Source organism: Lichenostomus cassidix, chromosome 2 (assembly GCF_008360975.1).
Source record: "Lichenostomus cassidix isolate B80296 chromosome 2, HeHo_3.0, whole genome shotgun sequence".
In the NCBI taxonomy this organism is placed as follows: domain Eukaryota; kingdom Metazoa; phylum Chordata; class Aves; order Passeriformes; family Meliphagidae; genus Lichenostomus; species Lichenostomus cassidix.
Genome location: NC_139482.1, coordinates 63306491 through 63323053, shown reverse-complemented (window position 1 = coordinate 63323053; position 16563 = coordinate 63306491). Strand labels below are relative to the sequence as shown.

General features: G+C 43.6%; 1 protein-coding gene across 2 annotated transcripts in view; it reads right to left on the bottom strand.

Annotated features, from left to right (window-relative positions):
* The window catches only part of GMPR (guanosine monophosphate reductase), a 47478-nt gene extending 37972 nt beyond the window's left edge, over positions 1–9506 (bottom strand). The window contains exons 1-4 of one of the 2 annotated variants that reach the window (XM_085051856.1): positions 9064–9506; positions 5069–5188; positions 4359–4442; positions 2597–2770 (exon numbers count right to left, since the gene is read on the bottom strand). In XM_085051856.1, coding sequence (XP_084907982.1) covers positions 2597–2770; positions 4359–4442; positions 5069–5188; positions 9064–9150 — 465 coding nt within the window. In that variant the 5' untranslated portion in view covers positions 9151–9506. Of the gene's footprint in view, positions 1–2596; positions 2771–4358; positions 4443–5068; positions 5189–5728; positions 5750–9063 lie in introns of those variants that run through there. The other variant, XM_085051857.1, reaches the window with a different exon arrangement.
* Between the last annotated feature and the right edge of the window lie 7057 nt (positions 9507–16563).

Below are 16563 nucleotides of genomic sequence, written 5' to 3'. Positions count from 1 at the left end.
ACAACTGATGCACATGACACTGTGCAACAGCAGAACACCCCAATGGGTGATCCTCCTCAGGATTTTCCTGGTCCTGGGAAGCACTTGTGAGACACTCGGAAGACTTTTTCCCCCATTCCCTACCTGATGAGTGATTTAAGACAAGTCACATTGTACCTTTATGCCTGTTTGTCTTCCCTACCCTTTGTGTTCCATGGAGAAACAGATCTTTGTAAGTTAATAAAAAATGCAGGAGTGAAAAACCTTGTGCCAGAGCCAGGCAGAAGAAAATAAGGTAATATGATTATGAAAGCAAGTATTTAAAAAGACAAAACCACGCATCTGAAAGGTTGTTACACAAGAGACATCCCCCATCTGCATGGGAGTACTGGCCACAGAGAGTACTACGTTTACCACAGTTGCGTTGCACATCCCCTTTCAACCTCCGAGCTGAACCCATTACGTGGCCCCTGGGAACACGCATTCCCTGAGATCCAGGGTTGGGTTACTGTTATGTATTGCACTGCAGCTGACTGTGGAATGAATAGTCATGCTGAGGAAAGCAAACAAGACAGCCTGCAAGGTCCTGGAGATCACTTTCAGCTATGAGAAAGCTTCTTTATTTTTATACCTCCTATTTAACTGCTAACCCTTTTGTTTGAAAGTCACAACAGCAGAGAACATACTGCAGGCATAGCACAGACACATCAAAGCAGTCAGAACAGGTAGCAGCAGGACATGTCTTCTAGATTACCATTAAAAGGAGCCTAGACCAGCTCCTGCATTTCAGCCAGGAACAGCTTCAAAAGGCTATTTTGGCAAAGAGTGTGAACTCATTTGGAAACAGGGTAGAGGTGGGTGTCTTTAGTTGAATCAGAGACCTTCAGGAACTGAACAGACTCTAGAGGCTTTGGAAAACTGAATGTTTTTTAACACCCGAAGTTTGTTAGCATGCTTTTGGGAATGGAAATTATCACTGCACAGAGATGAAAAACAGAAGCCCTATTAAGGCATGCTCACAGAAAGGAGATACAATCAGAGAAGGCAACTGAACAGGTTGGGGTTGTAAACGTATTCAAGCTGGTGGTGCTGTCAGGACAGTGAGACCTGAAGTAACAATAACCTTAGTCACAAAAGCAGAGACTCTAGGAAGGCAGCTGAGTAGACGTGGAAGGTGGATGAGACTGGCCCTAAGAACCTTGGTCTAAAATCTGGGCCTGATATCTGACTTTGACGTGACCTTCTCTGCCTTCTGGGCAATTCATCTTGGTTGTGTTCCCTCCTCAGTCAGCAAAGTCAGCAGTCTGTGGGGAGGTGGAGGAGGGCATGACACACAATTTTCTTTCCACTCCTGATAGAGAAGATTTTTGGCTTTTACTATGTGATTTAAACTCCCTCCCACAACTCTTCAAAGCCAAAGACACTGGAGTAATCATGTCACTAGGGACACAGCAAGGAAACAGCTTCATCCCTCACTGCAGTGAACATGAAGCAGAAAACTCAAAAAGCCCACATTTATCATTTTATAGTTCCAAAATCTCTCTCCAAAGCCACAAGAAATATTACCATACCAAAATGGTTCCCAAGTCTCCTGGTAGCTGTTGAAGGATGCCTATTCATTAGCATACGGTAACCAAGAATCCAACAAGCATTCCAGCCCACTTCAATTTTCCATCATTCAGAAGCAAGAACGCTGCCTTCCTCTGACATGGGAGAAAGGAAAGCAGCCTCTCCTGAGCTGCTTGAACGTGTCGTTCTTTACCAAACCAAGGCAAAAAGTGCATTTACGACCATTTTTACTTCACATTTACTTTACATGTGTGAAGCTTTGTCCCTGGCATAGGAAAGTAGGCAAGTGTTGCCTAAACCCATGATTTTTTGCTGTCCTGGCTTTAAGAAAAGCTGATAGCCTCATTACAGATCTGCTGCTTGTTTGAGGATTTCTGCTATTCTCATGGAAACAACTCAGACACATTTCTCCAAGAGCCCTGGGAAAGCGGCTGTACGCTCTGCTGCAAGGAGTTCCATGTCTGTGCCAACACTCTACTCTTAGTGCAAAAGGGCTGAAGGAAGCATGGAATTAGCACTCTGAGATGAGATAGTAACATCACAGAAAGCACATAAAAAAGTCCCAGCACTGGGCATTTTCCTCCCTAATAATGCTTTTCACAACTGCACAGCACCCCTCTCATTCTTTTCATGGGCAAGGATCAATCTGCATTGCACTGTCTTCATAGTGATCTAACAGTCACTGGCCTCAACTGGCCAGAAATGCTAGCACATTCCCACAACAAACCTCTGCTTGGAATCACCAAAGCAAACCTATACACTTAATGATTCAGAGGTCTCATCTAGTGCGGGAAGGAGGACATGAGTAGGAGAAGAACTGGATCCACCCAGCCCTTCATGCCAACTTCAATCAAACAGCTCTATCAGAGCTAAACATTCCCACAGAAATCATCAGCAATGGAAGATGAACAATGCCAAATTGTTATTAAACATTTTTCCTTGCTTCCCTCCCTCTTCTAGCTTCTGATGCCCACCAATCAAACTCCAGGTCCTGTTCCTGGACAGAATTCATATACATACACCCCCTCCACCCTTTGTACACACTTACCATAATGGTGTGATGTGGGAACAAGGCACGGACAGACTTCACAAACTCCACAAAATATTCTGAATAGCCATTTGCCACGTCCAGGCAGATGAATCTGATAGGTGGAATGGCCTCTAGAATACTTCTTAACCTGTTCAAATCATCTTGTCCACTACCTGAGCTTGCTGCTACATGCTAAAAAGACAGAGAGAACAAAACAGAGTAGTAGGTTGCAAAACCTGAGATAAACACACACAATTTGTATGTCCTTTCCTGCACAGTCTTGGCAGGACTTGTGCTGGTAACTAATGAAAAATCACACTATGTAATATGAAATAAATACCCTCCTGGGAAACTCAGTGTGCTATTTCTGTCTTGTTTAAATTATACAAAATAGAGAGAAATCAGCACTTTAACATTCATTCACAAGTGGATTGTCACAGGCAAATATAACTACCTGAAATCAATCAAGGTTCAGCCATACTCATATTAACACAAACACAGATAAAGCCCTAACTTGGTATACTTCCAAGAAGAGTGTCAGAGAGTAAAATCTGGGTCTTTAAGTTCACCAAGCACTCGTATCATCTACAGAATCACAAAATAATTTTGTTTGGAAGAGTCCTCTGGAGATTTTGTAGTCCAACCCTCTTTCTCAAGCAGGGTCAGCTACCACTGAAAACAGGCAGATTGCTTCTTCCTTTGTCTTCCAATGAGTTTTTTCCAAAGGAAAAATAGTTTCCACAGCTGTTGGCCCACAAAACCTCTGCAGAAATCCAAGGTCACAGCGCAAGTCAGTATTTAATCACTAGGGGATCCTATCCCAGTCATTATGTACCACAAATAAGTTAAGTTTTAAAGTGCTCAGACACAGGACATTCCTGTGACCACTTTCTACCCTATGGTGGCATAAAAGTAATCCTAACTGACTTAAGTGCTAGGCTCACTTTCAGACAACCCTGTACTCAACAGCCTTTATAATATAATTCTAAAATGTGCCACAGGTAAAGATACAATACCACTGTGTGGTATTCTTTTCTATACAGAGAAAGATTAAAGACTGCACTGAACTCTGAGGAGAAGGGGAGACAGCCAGACACACTCTTACAGTGCCTCTCCTGGTACAGGGGCCTACCAGAAGAGAACAAGAAATCTGAATGTGAAGAAGTTAGAATTTAAGTCAATGTCTAAATGTACTAAATGTAATGGCTTGGGTTAGGACCCTGTGAACAAGGGTAGCACAGCCAAGAATAGCACAAAGTGTGCTCTAGTGCGAGGAGGTAAGTGGAAGACACATAAGCTCTGACAGCTTTCAATGTTCATCCCTGCCTGGGCCCCTCCAGCCTACAGACTCCAGATCCATTTGCGCACCTGAGGGCACAGACTCTGCCCAGCACAAGGGCGTGCAGAACCAGCCTGTGGTTGGGTTACTTGAAATTACCCACATTTGTACACTACCACAGCTCCCAACAGCAACAGAAGCACAGCACTTAAGACCTACTCCCAAGTATTTCCTTCTTCTTTGTTCAGGATACCTCTCTGTTTCCATTCCAGACATCTATAAACTTTGCTTTTTTGCATCTTAATATAAGCACTTTCATAATGGACTCACACAGCTATTCTTTTTAAAACAGGACAAGCCACTTCCCTTGATGAATTTAAGAACAGCAAATATCTTCATTCCCCAAAACCTCACTTGACAACAGTATTCCCCAGAGACTGCAGCATATGTGACTTCAGAACAAAGCAATAAACCATAATAATTTACAGTACAAAAATGTACCTCAAGGCATTCTGGGTGATTGGCAGCAAACAGTTTCCATTCTTCCAGAGAATAATGCTTGTGAATTGCAGTGAACATTGCATGCTAGCAAAAAAACAAGAGAACTGATATTAATGTCCAAGTTAGTAATTTTTCCCTCAGCTGCAAAATACGGCATTAGAAAATCCCCTTTTAAGTATAGGCTCATCCTACTTGAAAGAAACAAGAACAGTGACTAACAGACCAGGCAACTCTAAAAAGCTCCTCAAAGGTAACTTGGCATACTTAGCCAACCTTTCAGGACCAGGTTTATGATATGTTTCATTAAGCTACTGTCAGTATTTTAAATGTGACAGAGGCTCATTAACTTAAGAAACTGTGCAGCTTTATTCAGTAACCTACACTTTCAAAACTTGTCAGCTAGTATTTTTTTTCTGGCAGGGAGCACAAACAAACCTCAAAAACAAAGCTCTAGAAGCTCCACCTGAAGCTGAACTACACCCAAGATGGAAGCTAACCAGTATGGAAGCATTTCCACTGAAACCCTCTTATATCAGGAGCCCGGTCTGTGATAACTGTGTTGTTGTAAAAGCACACCTGCTTTTTCTTATTCTGGATTTTTAAACTCCCGTTCCCCCATTCTCCAACAGATGTAGCTAAAAATTAACAAAGGCTGCTCACTGTGACCCAACAGTTTCCCAACTGTTGCAGAAATGTGAGTCAAGACTTACTTTTGCCATAACCACGGCCATTTCAAATGTCCCCACAGTGTCCATGTTTGCCACTATAATGGGAATTCCTGTGTATGTCTGCTTGGAGTTACGGAAGGTGAAGGTGCGCGTGAGGTCGACCTGCAATGAACAGACACGCATTTTTTTAAATAACTGATTGTAATCTAACACGAGTTTTGCCACAGATTTCAGATACAGCATGTTTAGCATGTTTAGACACGGCTTCTTGATTTTCCTCACATTTCCTGTTCCTTTTGTTCCACTATTACATCACTTAAATTTAATTTTTTTATAATTTCTGCCATCCAAGTAAGAAAAGAAAAGTAAAAGAATGTTTTCTGCATTAAATAGAGCTCTTACTAATGAAAAAGGATCTCAATAAAATTTTTAAAAAGCGAAGGAACAAGGCAGAAGGGTTTGAAAATAAAGGACAATGAGGACTCTAATTATTGTATACAGAAGTAATCTCAGCTGTTTGTATGGCTGCCTGAGAAACTCAAGGTGAAGTCCTAACTCCACAGAAGTCAGAATTGCAACTCCCTCCATCTTCAGGGCATAGAGGACTTTGACCCAGTTTTTAACATAAATGACAATATAATAAAGTACGCTCTTTTGGTCACGGTTACCAGCCCTCTTGCCATACAATATGAACAATCATACCTTGGCTTGCTAAACCAAGAAGCTGCTAGTTTCTAAGTTAATGTCTTAAAACTGTATCCGCCTTCACCTTCAAAGTTATTTCTTCTTCAGCACCTTCAAATGATCATGGTAACATCAGGCATTTTTACCTTACATCTGCAAGAGGTATTATCAAATTAGATCAGTTCCCACTGGCCTACCTAGGATCTTCCTACACAGGGGAAAAAAGCTCAAAAGGAAAAAAAAGAAATGCACAACTATAAGATATTAGTTTAGTCGCTAGCAAAAATGAAGGCTCTTCAAGTTTTCATTAACCCCCACTGCAACTTTAACACAGTAGTATTTGGAGACCTGAACTAAACTGAAATCCATCACCAGAAGGAAAGCAACAGAAAAAATGCAGCATTTTTTATTATTTATTTAAAACACACCGTGAGCACTGCCAAATTCCAGGCTAGATTCTGATTAATACAGTGAGGGATTTATTACTGATTTGTATAAGAGAAAGAACTTGGTGCCTCAGTGATAAACTGTGAATCGGGTTCTTGTATAAGCTCATAAGTGAAGGGTTGCTTAAGTGCCCTTATAAAACTAAGACATATATTAATAGAGACTCCCCCTTCTTCCTATTTACTGTCAGAGGTTCCATTCTCCAGCCATCATGGATGACAAACCATTCTTACAGGAATTTTACAGTTGCAGCTAACATTATAAAATAGTACAAAGAAGACAGGTATGAAACAAGCATGAAAGTTTACTTTACTCCCTTTTTATACAATGTATTAACTACAACCAAAGGGGGGGAGGGGGGAGAGTATCCCACTACCAACTCCACACAGATACCAGCACCAGAACCACTGCCTTACAGTTTTACAAAGGAAAAACATCTCTTTCAAAGGAACTTTAAAAAGGAAAAGAGTTATGTTTCAGAAGAGACATCAAAATACTGCAAAAGAGACACTCACAAAACAAGGCAAGAACTTGCCTTGTAATTTTTTAGTGCTTCACACCTTTAGCCTCTCCAGTATCCCGTAACAGTAAGACAAATTATATGTTGCATAAAAACTATGACCTTTGCCTGGTACATTCAGTGCTTCTTGTTTTATGAGAGACAATCAACAACCACTGCTCAGTTTCACCTTTTCCATTCCAGTCCACTCCTCATTTCATGGACTTTTAGCATATCCTCAACAGCTGCTTCTTCTCCATACTGAATTATCCTGGTATGTTCAGGTTTTTCCTCATGTGGAAATTAGTCAACACTGCTGATCATGCTGGCTGCCATTTTCTATACCTATTTTAGCAAACTGTACTGTTCTTGTTGACTTCAACCTTAGCTGAATTTACAAAATTTAAATTAACAACTTCCTACAGGACACTTGTCTGGTGAACTTCTAATGGGCATGAGTAAGCCCGGCCAAGGGAAGAACAGGCTATGGGAGTACCAAGACCCCACAGATAATGCTGCTCCCACTCCCATCCTTGCTCCAACCAAGGAAAATGAAGACAGTGCAAGGAATCAGAAACAAGTACCAACACAGCAAACCTACAAGATCTGCAAACATCCCAAACTGTCTTTATAGGAAGCTGACTTAACTCTAGTCACTGCATAAAAAGCTATCCTTGCGCAAAACGAGGCATTCACACCAGAGAAGCAGACGCTTGCTGATACAAGCTTCAAAGCAGCAGCTTGCTGGGTAATAGGCACTGTAGCATGCTACCTCTGTTCCTCTGCCAGAACTATTTATTTATATTCTTGTTTTGAAGCAGACTGGGGCTGTCCATTTCAGATCTGGCTCTCACAGACTCTGTTTATCCCTGTTACCACAGCCTCAGTGATGGTGTCCAATTTCTTAACCTTCATCGTTTTTCACTGACCCCCTCATGACACGCACTTTTTCTCATCTGCAATGTTTTAGCAGTTCATCACAGCCACCCGTTACAACCCTGCCATATCAGCTCATGTTCCTTCTATCGTTTTCCCTTCCCAGCAGCCCTTCTTTCCATAGCTAAATACACAAAACACTGCACTTGAAGGAGCCATGTGCCACTCACTCGGTGGAGCACAGCTCCACCTGTTTGCCAGGCCGGCACAGTGAATTTTAAGGACGGTCCATAGGTCCCCAAGCCCACAGGCTTTATGTGCAGTAATTGCACAGGATGAGGAGTTACTCGGTCAGGACACCATTGACCACAAATTAAAAATTACTTCCTAGACATCAGTGTCCTACTGAGAGGGTCTCTCTGATCGTACACCTCATGATGGCAAAGAAGTTTTGCTTAGCTGTTGCCCTCAAAATCCCTCTATCCCCGTAGTAAACACAGCCTCTCTGCTTCCCTTTCCCTTTCTACCTCAGTCTCTCTTACAACTCCGTGTCCCCTGGAGAAAACCTTAATCCTCTTTTCATTCCCCAACACAACATAATTCCTTCTTTAGTCAAACCAAATCCTTTGTTAACCTTGGGGTTATATGGGGCAAACGAGAAGGCACCTTCGATCCGGAGGCAGCCATCTTTTTTTTATGAAGGCAATCGATCCTCAGGGATTGATTTCCTGGGGTCTTTCCTGATCCCTGATGAGAGAGAACTACAGCACTGTTCCGGCTGACAGTGGCCCTGGGCCAGCAGTGACACAGAGCCCCGAGGGGACTCCAGGTCACACGGGGGTTAAACCCAAGCGAGGGTGAAACGCACCTATCGCCCCCGGTTTGATGGGTTTTCCCTCAGTACTCTCCATGATGGGGTCCCAGCCCGCGGCACCCTGCGCACTGCGAAGCGCTCCCAGCATCTTCGCGGGTTTTCATTGCAATTATTTTTTTAAATGAGCACATCAGTTCCTCGGTACCAGCACCACCTACAGCCCCCGAGGCTGAGAGCAATGCTGACTGTCGGGTGGCATCACAGGCTTCCGCGGCCCAGGCTGCGGGGCGGGTAACCGGACACCCCTGTCCTGCGGCGCTGCCGGATCACCGCCCCCGCCCCTCCGAAACAGGAGGTCAGCGCCCCCCGCTCAGCGCCGCAGAGGCACCTGTTAGGACCAAGCCACCCCCCATTGCCCAGCATGTATTTCAGCCTCAGCACCAGGGGAGGCTAGCGCGGCACAGGCTTGCGGCGCCCGCCGTACCCCGCTCCGCCAGAGCCCCGGGGGGACACGCCGCGGGCTCCGCACCCCGGGCCCCGTCCCCCCTCCCGGGAGCGGCGGCATCCCCCCGCCACGCAAAGGGCGTCTCGATCGGGGAGGGTATTGCTGCGCTAGACCGAGAATAAAAATAAAGCAGGGAGAGAAGGGAGGTTAAGGAAGTTAAGCGTTGAGAAGGGGGGAGGGGGAGGAAGCATGCTGGGTTTGGATGCGCCCACCTCTGATCTGCTTTTGAGGCTGCTCCTTTTAGGTCTGACCAAGACATCTTTAAAGTCCAGTTTGAGGTCTGCGTCTACCCGGGGCATCTCGCTGGGGTGTTGGGGTGCGGGGGCCGGGGCTGTGCTGGTGGCAGAGGCGGTGGTAGTAGCGGCCCCGCTGCGCTGGCTGCACCGCGCCGCCTGCAGAGCCGAGCCAAGCCGCGCCGGCCAAAGCCCGCGGGCCCCGCACCGAGCGTATTTATAGGGCGCGGGCACCGGGCCCCATCGCTTTATTAGGCGAGGGCTGTTTTTAGCCAAGCGGCCGGCCAGCCCCTGCCCCTTCCCCCGCCGCAGCCCCCCCCGCCTCTCGGCCGGGCAATGTGCGGTGGGGGGGCACACGGGGACGCGTCGCCCGCCCGCAACCGCCCCGTGCGGGGCGAGGCGCCGGCGGCACCGCGGCGGCCTAAAGGGCGAAGCAAGGGCAGAGGAAATGGCGCCTCCATGTGACCGAGCGGGCCCCGCCGCCGCTCGCACCGGGTGGGGGATGCCGGCCGTGCCGGGCGGCCGCTGCGGGGCTGATCAGACATCTTGGCCTCCTCTACCTTCCACCGCCCCGGCCGGGGGCTGGCGGCCCTTCCCGGCGCGGTTAGGGCTGCTGCAGCACGGCCCAAAATGCTGTGCCTCAAGCCATGTAAAAAAGACCAGCACTTGATCTCGCTGGGCTTTCGTGGGAATCTCACTTCCTGGGTGCTCTGCTCTGAGCCCAACCCCAGCCCCCTCCCTGCCCGGCGTCTGGTAATGCTGAGGCAGAGCTCGGCTCCCATCGCACTGCAGAGCACAGCAGAGCCAGAGTGTGGTTTTGGCGTTAGAAACGTTGAGAAATGTGCAGCTGGTTGGTCATAGCAGAGTGGTCAGGGCACCAGCCACCTGCGGCTGCCTCAGTAATTTCCTATTTCACTGCACGTAGAGAAGCAACAGGGAGCTTTTTATTATTATTATTTTTGCCCGTCGCACAGGAGCCTGATTTGTGACCATTTCCTCCATGTTCAGTGGTGCTAGCCACGGTTCAACACACAGTCACAAACCACTCCTAGCAGGAGCACTGCACGTGCTGAGTCCATCCACATCTATCTGCTGGCAGAGGGATCAATACGGGGTTGTCACATACCACATGAGATGGCTTCCACAGGAGCTTTGTGCCTTAAAGTCTATTTAATTATGGAGTCAGTGGGTTGTAAGATTTGGACTTCTTTGGAAAACACACGAGCCAAGCCTTGTTAGTGACAAGAAACTGAAGCCTGGGGGGATCATGACTGACTCCCTTTACCCAAACACATTGCAGGAAGAGGTAGTTCTCTCTCCTTTATCTGAATGTTGCATACATCTGGTCAACACCCTGCCTCCCACAGAGGTATAATCCAGTATGACCAAACATGAGCCCAGCGCTTTACACAGAAGGCAGGGCATTTGTGTGCTTGCAGCTTTGATTGTCCAGGTTGAGAGGCCTTGAATCTGGGACTTTGGAACTCCAGATGATGTCCCAGGAGAGCCTTGCCATTATGGGTATTTCCCACAGAAATATTCAGGAAACAGGACACTGTATAATTAGTCTCATTTGCTTAACAGAGGCCATTCATTTGGTGTTTTCTCCACAATACAACAGAACTACTAAAATGTATTTTTCAGACAGACAGATGTATGTGCCACCATTTACTGTTAAGTAATAAGAGTACTGATGAAAATAGTCCTGTGGAAGTGGCATGTCTGTAGCAGAGGACTGAGAATGGAAAAAAACAAATGCCTTCTGTCTGTGCCTGGCACCATGTCTTCCATTTGCCCTCATGGCAGGCATGTGATGCTGAGAAGGAAGAAAGAAGCCACTGCACTGCACTGTAAATTCAAAAAGTCAGCACTGTTGTGAAGAGTGGGAGATTGAGGCTAGTAGTGATATGTGTAAGCCATAGAAAATACATGCCTGATGCTGTTTATAATTTCCGGTATTTTAGTGTCCACTCACAGAACTCACAGTGCTATTTTCCTGCAGATTACAGTATTTACTAATATCCAGTAATTCCACATGTACTCATACCAACAGACTAGTCAGGTGTCTCAGATCAGCTTGAGTGTTCTTTAAAGTTTACAAAGTATGAAATTCTCTGGTTTCTTAGTCTAACAACCAATTACTTCTGTAATGAAAATAATGTTTTCTTGCTGAACCATCTTTGGTTTTTTCATTGTCCTTTCTGAAGTATGGACACTGGAGTGGACATGATTAATAATCGCATTAACATCATAGCCAGAAATGAAAATCAGCTCTTATGTATCTTTGCTATTTGTCTTTATACCTGCAGTGATCCCATATTACCTCTTTCTGCTATGGAAAAAAGACCTGTTCATCCAGGCTGTATACAGTTTAGTCTTCAAGTGCAAATGAGCCATCACTGATTTCAAATTTAGCATATGTAAATGATTTGTTACTTTCCTTCAGAGTTCTTCTTTTCTCTACTTCATTGTTTTATATTTATACTTAAAAGCAGATGGAACAATGCACTCAGAAGAGAACTGCTCAGCCACTGTAGCTGAAAATACCAATGCCAGTATAGCTTCATAGGTTGTCTAAAAGTTCTCTAAACTTGGTGGTTTTGAGAAGAGGAAAAAATTGTAATGTAGATAGTTACTACTGTGTCTAAAACCTGTGTTACTAAAGCCTATTGTTAGCTAAGATCACTGACCTTGTGATTTTCATCCTATTATCATAATTGTAAAAACTGTTGTATTTAATACTATAAATTAGTTCACAAATGGGACCTGGTAACAAAGGGCATGGAAGACGCTGAGGTACATGTTGGCATCTTCACCTGGGCTTCTCAGGATTCCAAACTTCCTGAGACCCATCAGAAAGTCAGGAGTAGTGAAGACCCCCTCATAAGAGCAGAATCAGGTTGGGAGGGGAAAATCCTAAGGACTAGGAAAAGCAAATATCAGTCCTGTCTTTGAGAACAGCAAGAAGGAATGAGGATCTGGGCCAGTCAGCTTCACTTCAATGCCTGAGAAGGTGGTGGAGCAAATAATCCTGGAAACCATTTTCAAATGAAAGAAGGACAAGACTGAAGATAGTTGGCATGAATTTATGATAATAAAATCATGCTTAGCTCCCCTTCTAAGATGAAATTAACTTGTTCAGTGGATGATGAAAAAGCAATGGATCTTGTTTATTTTGACTTCGGCTTTTGACAGTTTCCAAATAACATTTTTGTAGGCAAACTGATGAGTGTGGACTAGCTAGAAGGACAGTGAAAGGGATTGAAAACTGACTGAATTTTGGGCTCAAAGAGCTGTGATCAGTGACATTAAATACAGCTGGAGGCCAGCTATTTGTGGTGTACCAGGTTAATTGTATGTGGCATTAAAAATACCTCTTTTTATCAATGCCTACTATTTTTCTTATTTGAATAAGAACACTTCCTTAGTAACTCCTTGGTACTGAAAGAAGCATTCAGCGATAACCTGAAAGTATGAGCACTTCTGAGCACCAGAAACACCTCTAGAGTGAATGTTTAATGAGGTTGTCATTATTTGTCAACAGAAATTCTGGTCACAGCAGGTATACAGCTAATACAACTGAAGGCACATGCTGACTTCCTTGCTGTGGTTCCTAGGAAAATACTATAGCCTCATATTGCTCCATAGAGGCAGCCTGTAATGTAATTAGTGCGCCTGTTTAAGGAGTGTGGTGAGCAGTAGTGAAAGCATTGCTCAGCTGGCAAGTGCTCCCACAAACTGTGTGTCACAACTTCCTAACAAAATGCCATATCTGGAAAGAACAACATGTTGCAGGAGATGTGTGATGAAGCTCTTTCACTCTTAAAGAGAAGCAGTACATTTGAGGAAAGAGCCTTGTTTTGCTTATGAGAAATGTAAATCACTTTTATTATTCTGTTTGAGTTTGGGCCTTGTCTACACTGAATAGCATTTCCCAGTGGATGGATCAAGAAAAGTAACTCAGCAAACCCTGCAAATGCAAGCAGATTTCCTTTGGTTGTGGAGATAAGGGTGTTTCTCTGAACCATCAGTATTATTACAGCATCTGCACTAAGGCTTTTGCTGGCCTTGATAGCCACTAGAAATGGGAGGAGTGGGGCTGACACCCCTGCCTTTCATAAGTGTGCCAAGCAGAATTCAACTACATACATGAAGATCACTGGTTATGAAGAAACTTGTATACCATATGTATTTTCATTTAAATTCAAAGGTCTTAGAGCAAAAATAATCATAATCACTAATCATCAGCTGAATCCCAGGCCCACACTGGATTCAGTAGGATAACTTCTCATTCAAGGTAAAGTTTACTTAGGAGTAACTGACCGTATCTATTCCCATTTGATTTCAGCAAGTTTCAAATGTTAATTATAAGTGATCACAGCAATTTATAATTAATGCAACTCTGACCTTCTTTGGCTTATGAAATATGCTTAGAGTCTGTCTGTGCTGATAAGTAAAGTGGACCACGCCAATCTGTCCCTGCAAGGCAAGGGACAGAGTGTGGCTCACATGTAGCCATTTAGATGCCATATATGAGCTTCAAGGAGTCTCACTCAAACTGCATATTGGAAACAGTTTGATGCTGTTCTCTGAACTGTCCTCAGACTACCTGGAGGAGTGGTAGCTGTCCAGGTTGTTCAAGGGAGTGTGATCCTAATTAAGGAGTATGGACTGTTGCATTGTAGAGCTTATAGCTGAGTCCATGCTCAGGTCCAGTTTGGTTTATTATTGGACTTTACTGGCACAGAAGTGGGTTGTAATTTTTTTTTTAAATAGTCAAAACCTATTGTATACTATCCATTGTGAACTGATATTTCTGTTCATTACAGAATTAAAGTTCTACATACTGTAAAAGACAGAGAGATTCTCTCTGGAAATGCTAAGTCCTTTCACAGGATGTAACAGGTATTCTGTTGCTGCTGTATAGCTTTATATAAGGAGCCAGCCTCTCCTTAGCAGTGCCCACTGGCAGAACAAGAGCTATGGTCCCAAGCTGAAACACATGAAATTCTACCTGAACATTAGAAAACACTTTTTTACCTGTGAGGGTGGTGGAAAACTGGCACAGGTTGTCCAGAGAGGTTGTGAAGTCCATTCTTGGACACATTCAAGACCTGACTGGACACTGTCCTGGAAAGCCTTGTCTGGCTTTGCTTGAGCAGAGGCTGGACTACACAATCTTGAAAGGTCCCTACCAACCTCAGCCATTCTGTGATTCAGTGGTTCCACACATTACTTTGTCTTTGCAGAGTATCTTCCCCTGCAAGATCTCAAGGTCCTTTAAAAATTCTGATAATTACATAGTTTATTTGATGGTAATTTGTTAGTCAAATTAGTAAAGCTCATTTACATAAGAGAAAGGCATGGAGAGAAAAATTTAAGGATGAAGCAAAATCCTATTCAAGTTACGCTTTGGTAACTCTGATTATGATTTCACACTGGCTTTATAGCAGTAAAACACCGCTGACTTCAGTGGTGTTGTCTCTACTTAATACCACTGCTGAAAGGAATAGGCTGGAGACTAAAGTGATCAGAGACAAATGTTGATTTGGCATTAATACCATTGCTGGGAGAAGCAGGCTGAGCCCATGTTTTCACGTCTGTTTTCCTCTAAAGTCGTTAGACAGCCTGGCTACTTGGCTTCCCCATCTCAGATTGAGGGGGTGAAGGTCTTTTGTCTTGGCTGGACACAGGCTGATTTACCAGGCTTTTCCAAAATATACTAGACCAAATAGCAATGCCAGTGAGGTAGCAAAACTGCCTGAGTAAATAATTATATTTACAAATAAATAAATAAATTTTAAAAAGCAAGAGTGCACAATATCAGAAGGATTTGGGCAGAGAAGAACTCAGCAAAAATAAACTTCTAGTGTTGCCTGTGTACCAGCTGATGATTTTTTGTCAGCAAATCACCTACTGTCATGACAGTGCATGAGAATTTCACCACATTACAAGCCAGACTCAACTGGGGCTGGCCATACCCTCTCCTTCCCTCAATGTTTGCAATCCAATTTGGATGCACACTTGCACCTGAACTTCATCCATTAATTCTGGCCTAGAAACCCCCAAGAATCTATTGTCAAATCAGCCTGTTCATGTAAACCCAGGAAAATACTGAATTCAGGAAGCAATTTTGCATAAGTCCTTTTCTCACCAGCAGCTGGTCTTAACAGTACACAACAGAGCAGTCACAGCACTGCTAGGGTAGTGCAAATACTAATATTGCTGTTTGCCTCTTTATTTGTGATTTTTAATGTAATACTTATATCAGTGTTCTCCTTTCTTCTTATTACTCTGTTGCATGTGGAATTAGTGAGTTGTAGGCTTATCCCCGAGTTTGTGTTACACAGGATCAAGGTGGTTAACACTGAAAAGAAAATAATCTCTAGTTCTCTTGCCTCTAACACCATTGATTTGCTCAATCCCTTGAGCATAACTTACACTAAGGTTCTGAAAGTCCATTTCCTGCTTGTGGAGAGGGATCAGGACATTGCCTATTCTAATCCTGGCAGTTGTGGGTTTTTTTGGTTTGGTGCCCAAAGCCTGTTTGAATACGCACACTGTCATTGCTATATGAAAGAAATGACAAGCACAAGATTAATTTTAAAAGCTTCAACCCATTATATAACCAAATGGGATTCTCTTCATTTTCTGGGCTTTCCTTGACATTTTTGTGTTGGGTGGAAATGTCGCTACAAATTTTAAACTGGAGAAATGCTTCTGAACTGTGAACATCTGGTAATGAATACCTTTCAAACCCAATTTAATCTTTAGAAAAACTAAACAACTTAGCTGCCCTACTGCACCATCTACAGGCAGGAAAGCGTCATGCTCATATTACAAAAGATAACTTTCAAGCACTTTCTTTAATAATTGCAATTAATACATAAAACTGGAATTTTCCATTTTTTCATCTTATTTATTATGAGGGTCTTATGCCTTTTGTGTGTGAAATGACATTTCGCACAACTTTAAATACCTTGTACACTTGGGCCAGGGAGTTTTGCCTCTGCAGAATTTGTGGTAATTTGGATCTTATCATGGGTAGGTAGAAAACGAGATTGGCTTGGTCCTTTATTGCAGTTTAGGCATTTAATGGGATGTAGATAAAAGCTGTTGCATTTATCAGCTGTCACACACTTTTTCATGAAGACACCTACATAGGGATTATGATTAACATCAACTCGGTTGTCACCACTATGCCTTTTTTACCCATGATTCCTCACTGGCTAGAGTTAAAGATATTCTTGAAATGACCTAGAAAATGCTGCTTCCCTTTCCCACAGCAAATAAAACCCTGCTAAATATTCTCGTATATCATTATGATAAAACGGGAAGGGAAAATTTAATGCCTGAGCTTGTAAAATATGCTCTAGTTTTGCAAGGCTGTTTAAAAAATGAATATTATTAGCATGGGAGGCCACGGTAGCTGCACATCTGTAGCTGCTGTTAGCTTAATTCTAGCATGTGGTTTGGATG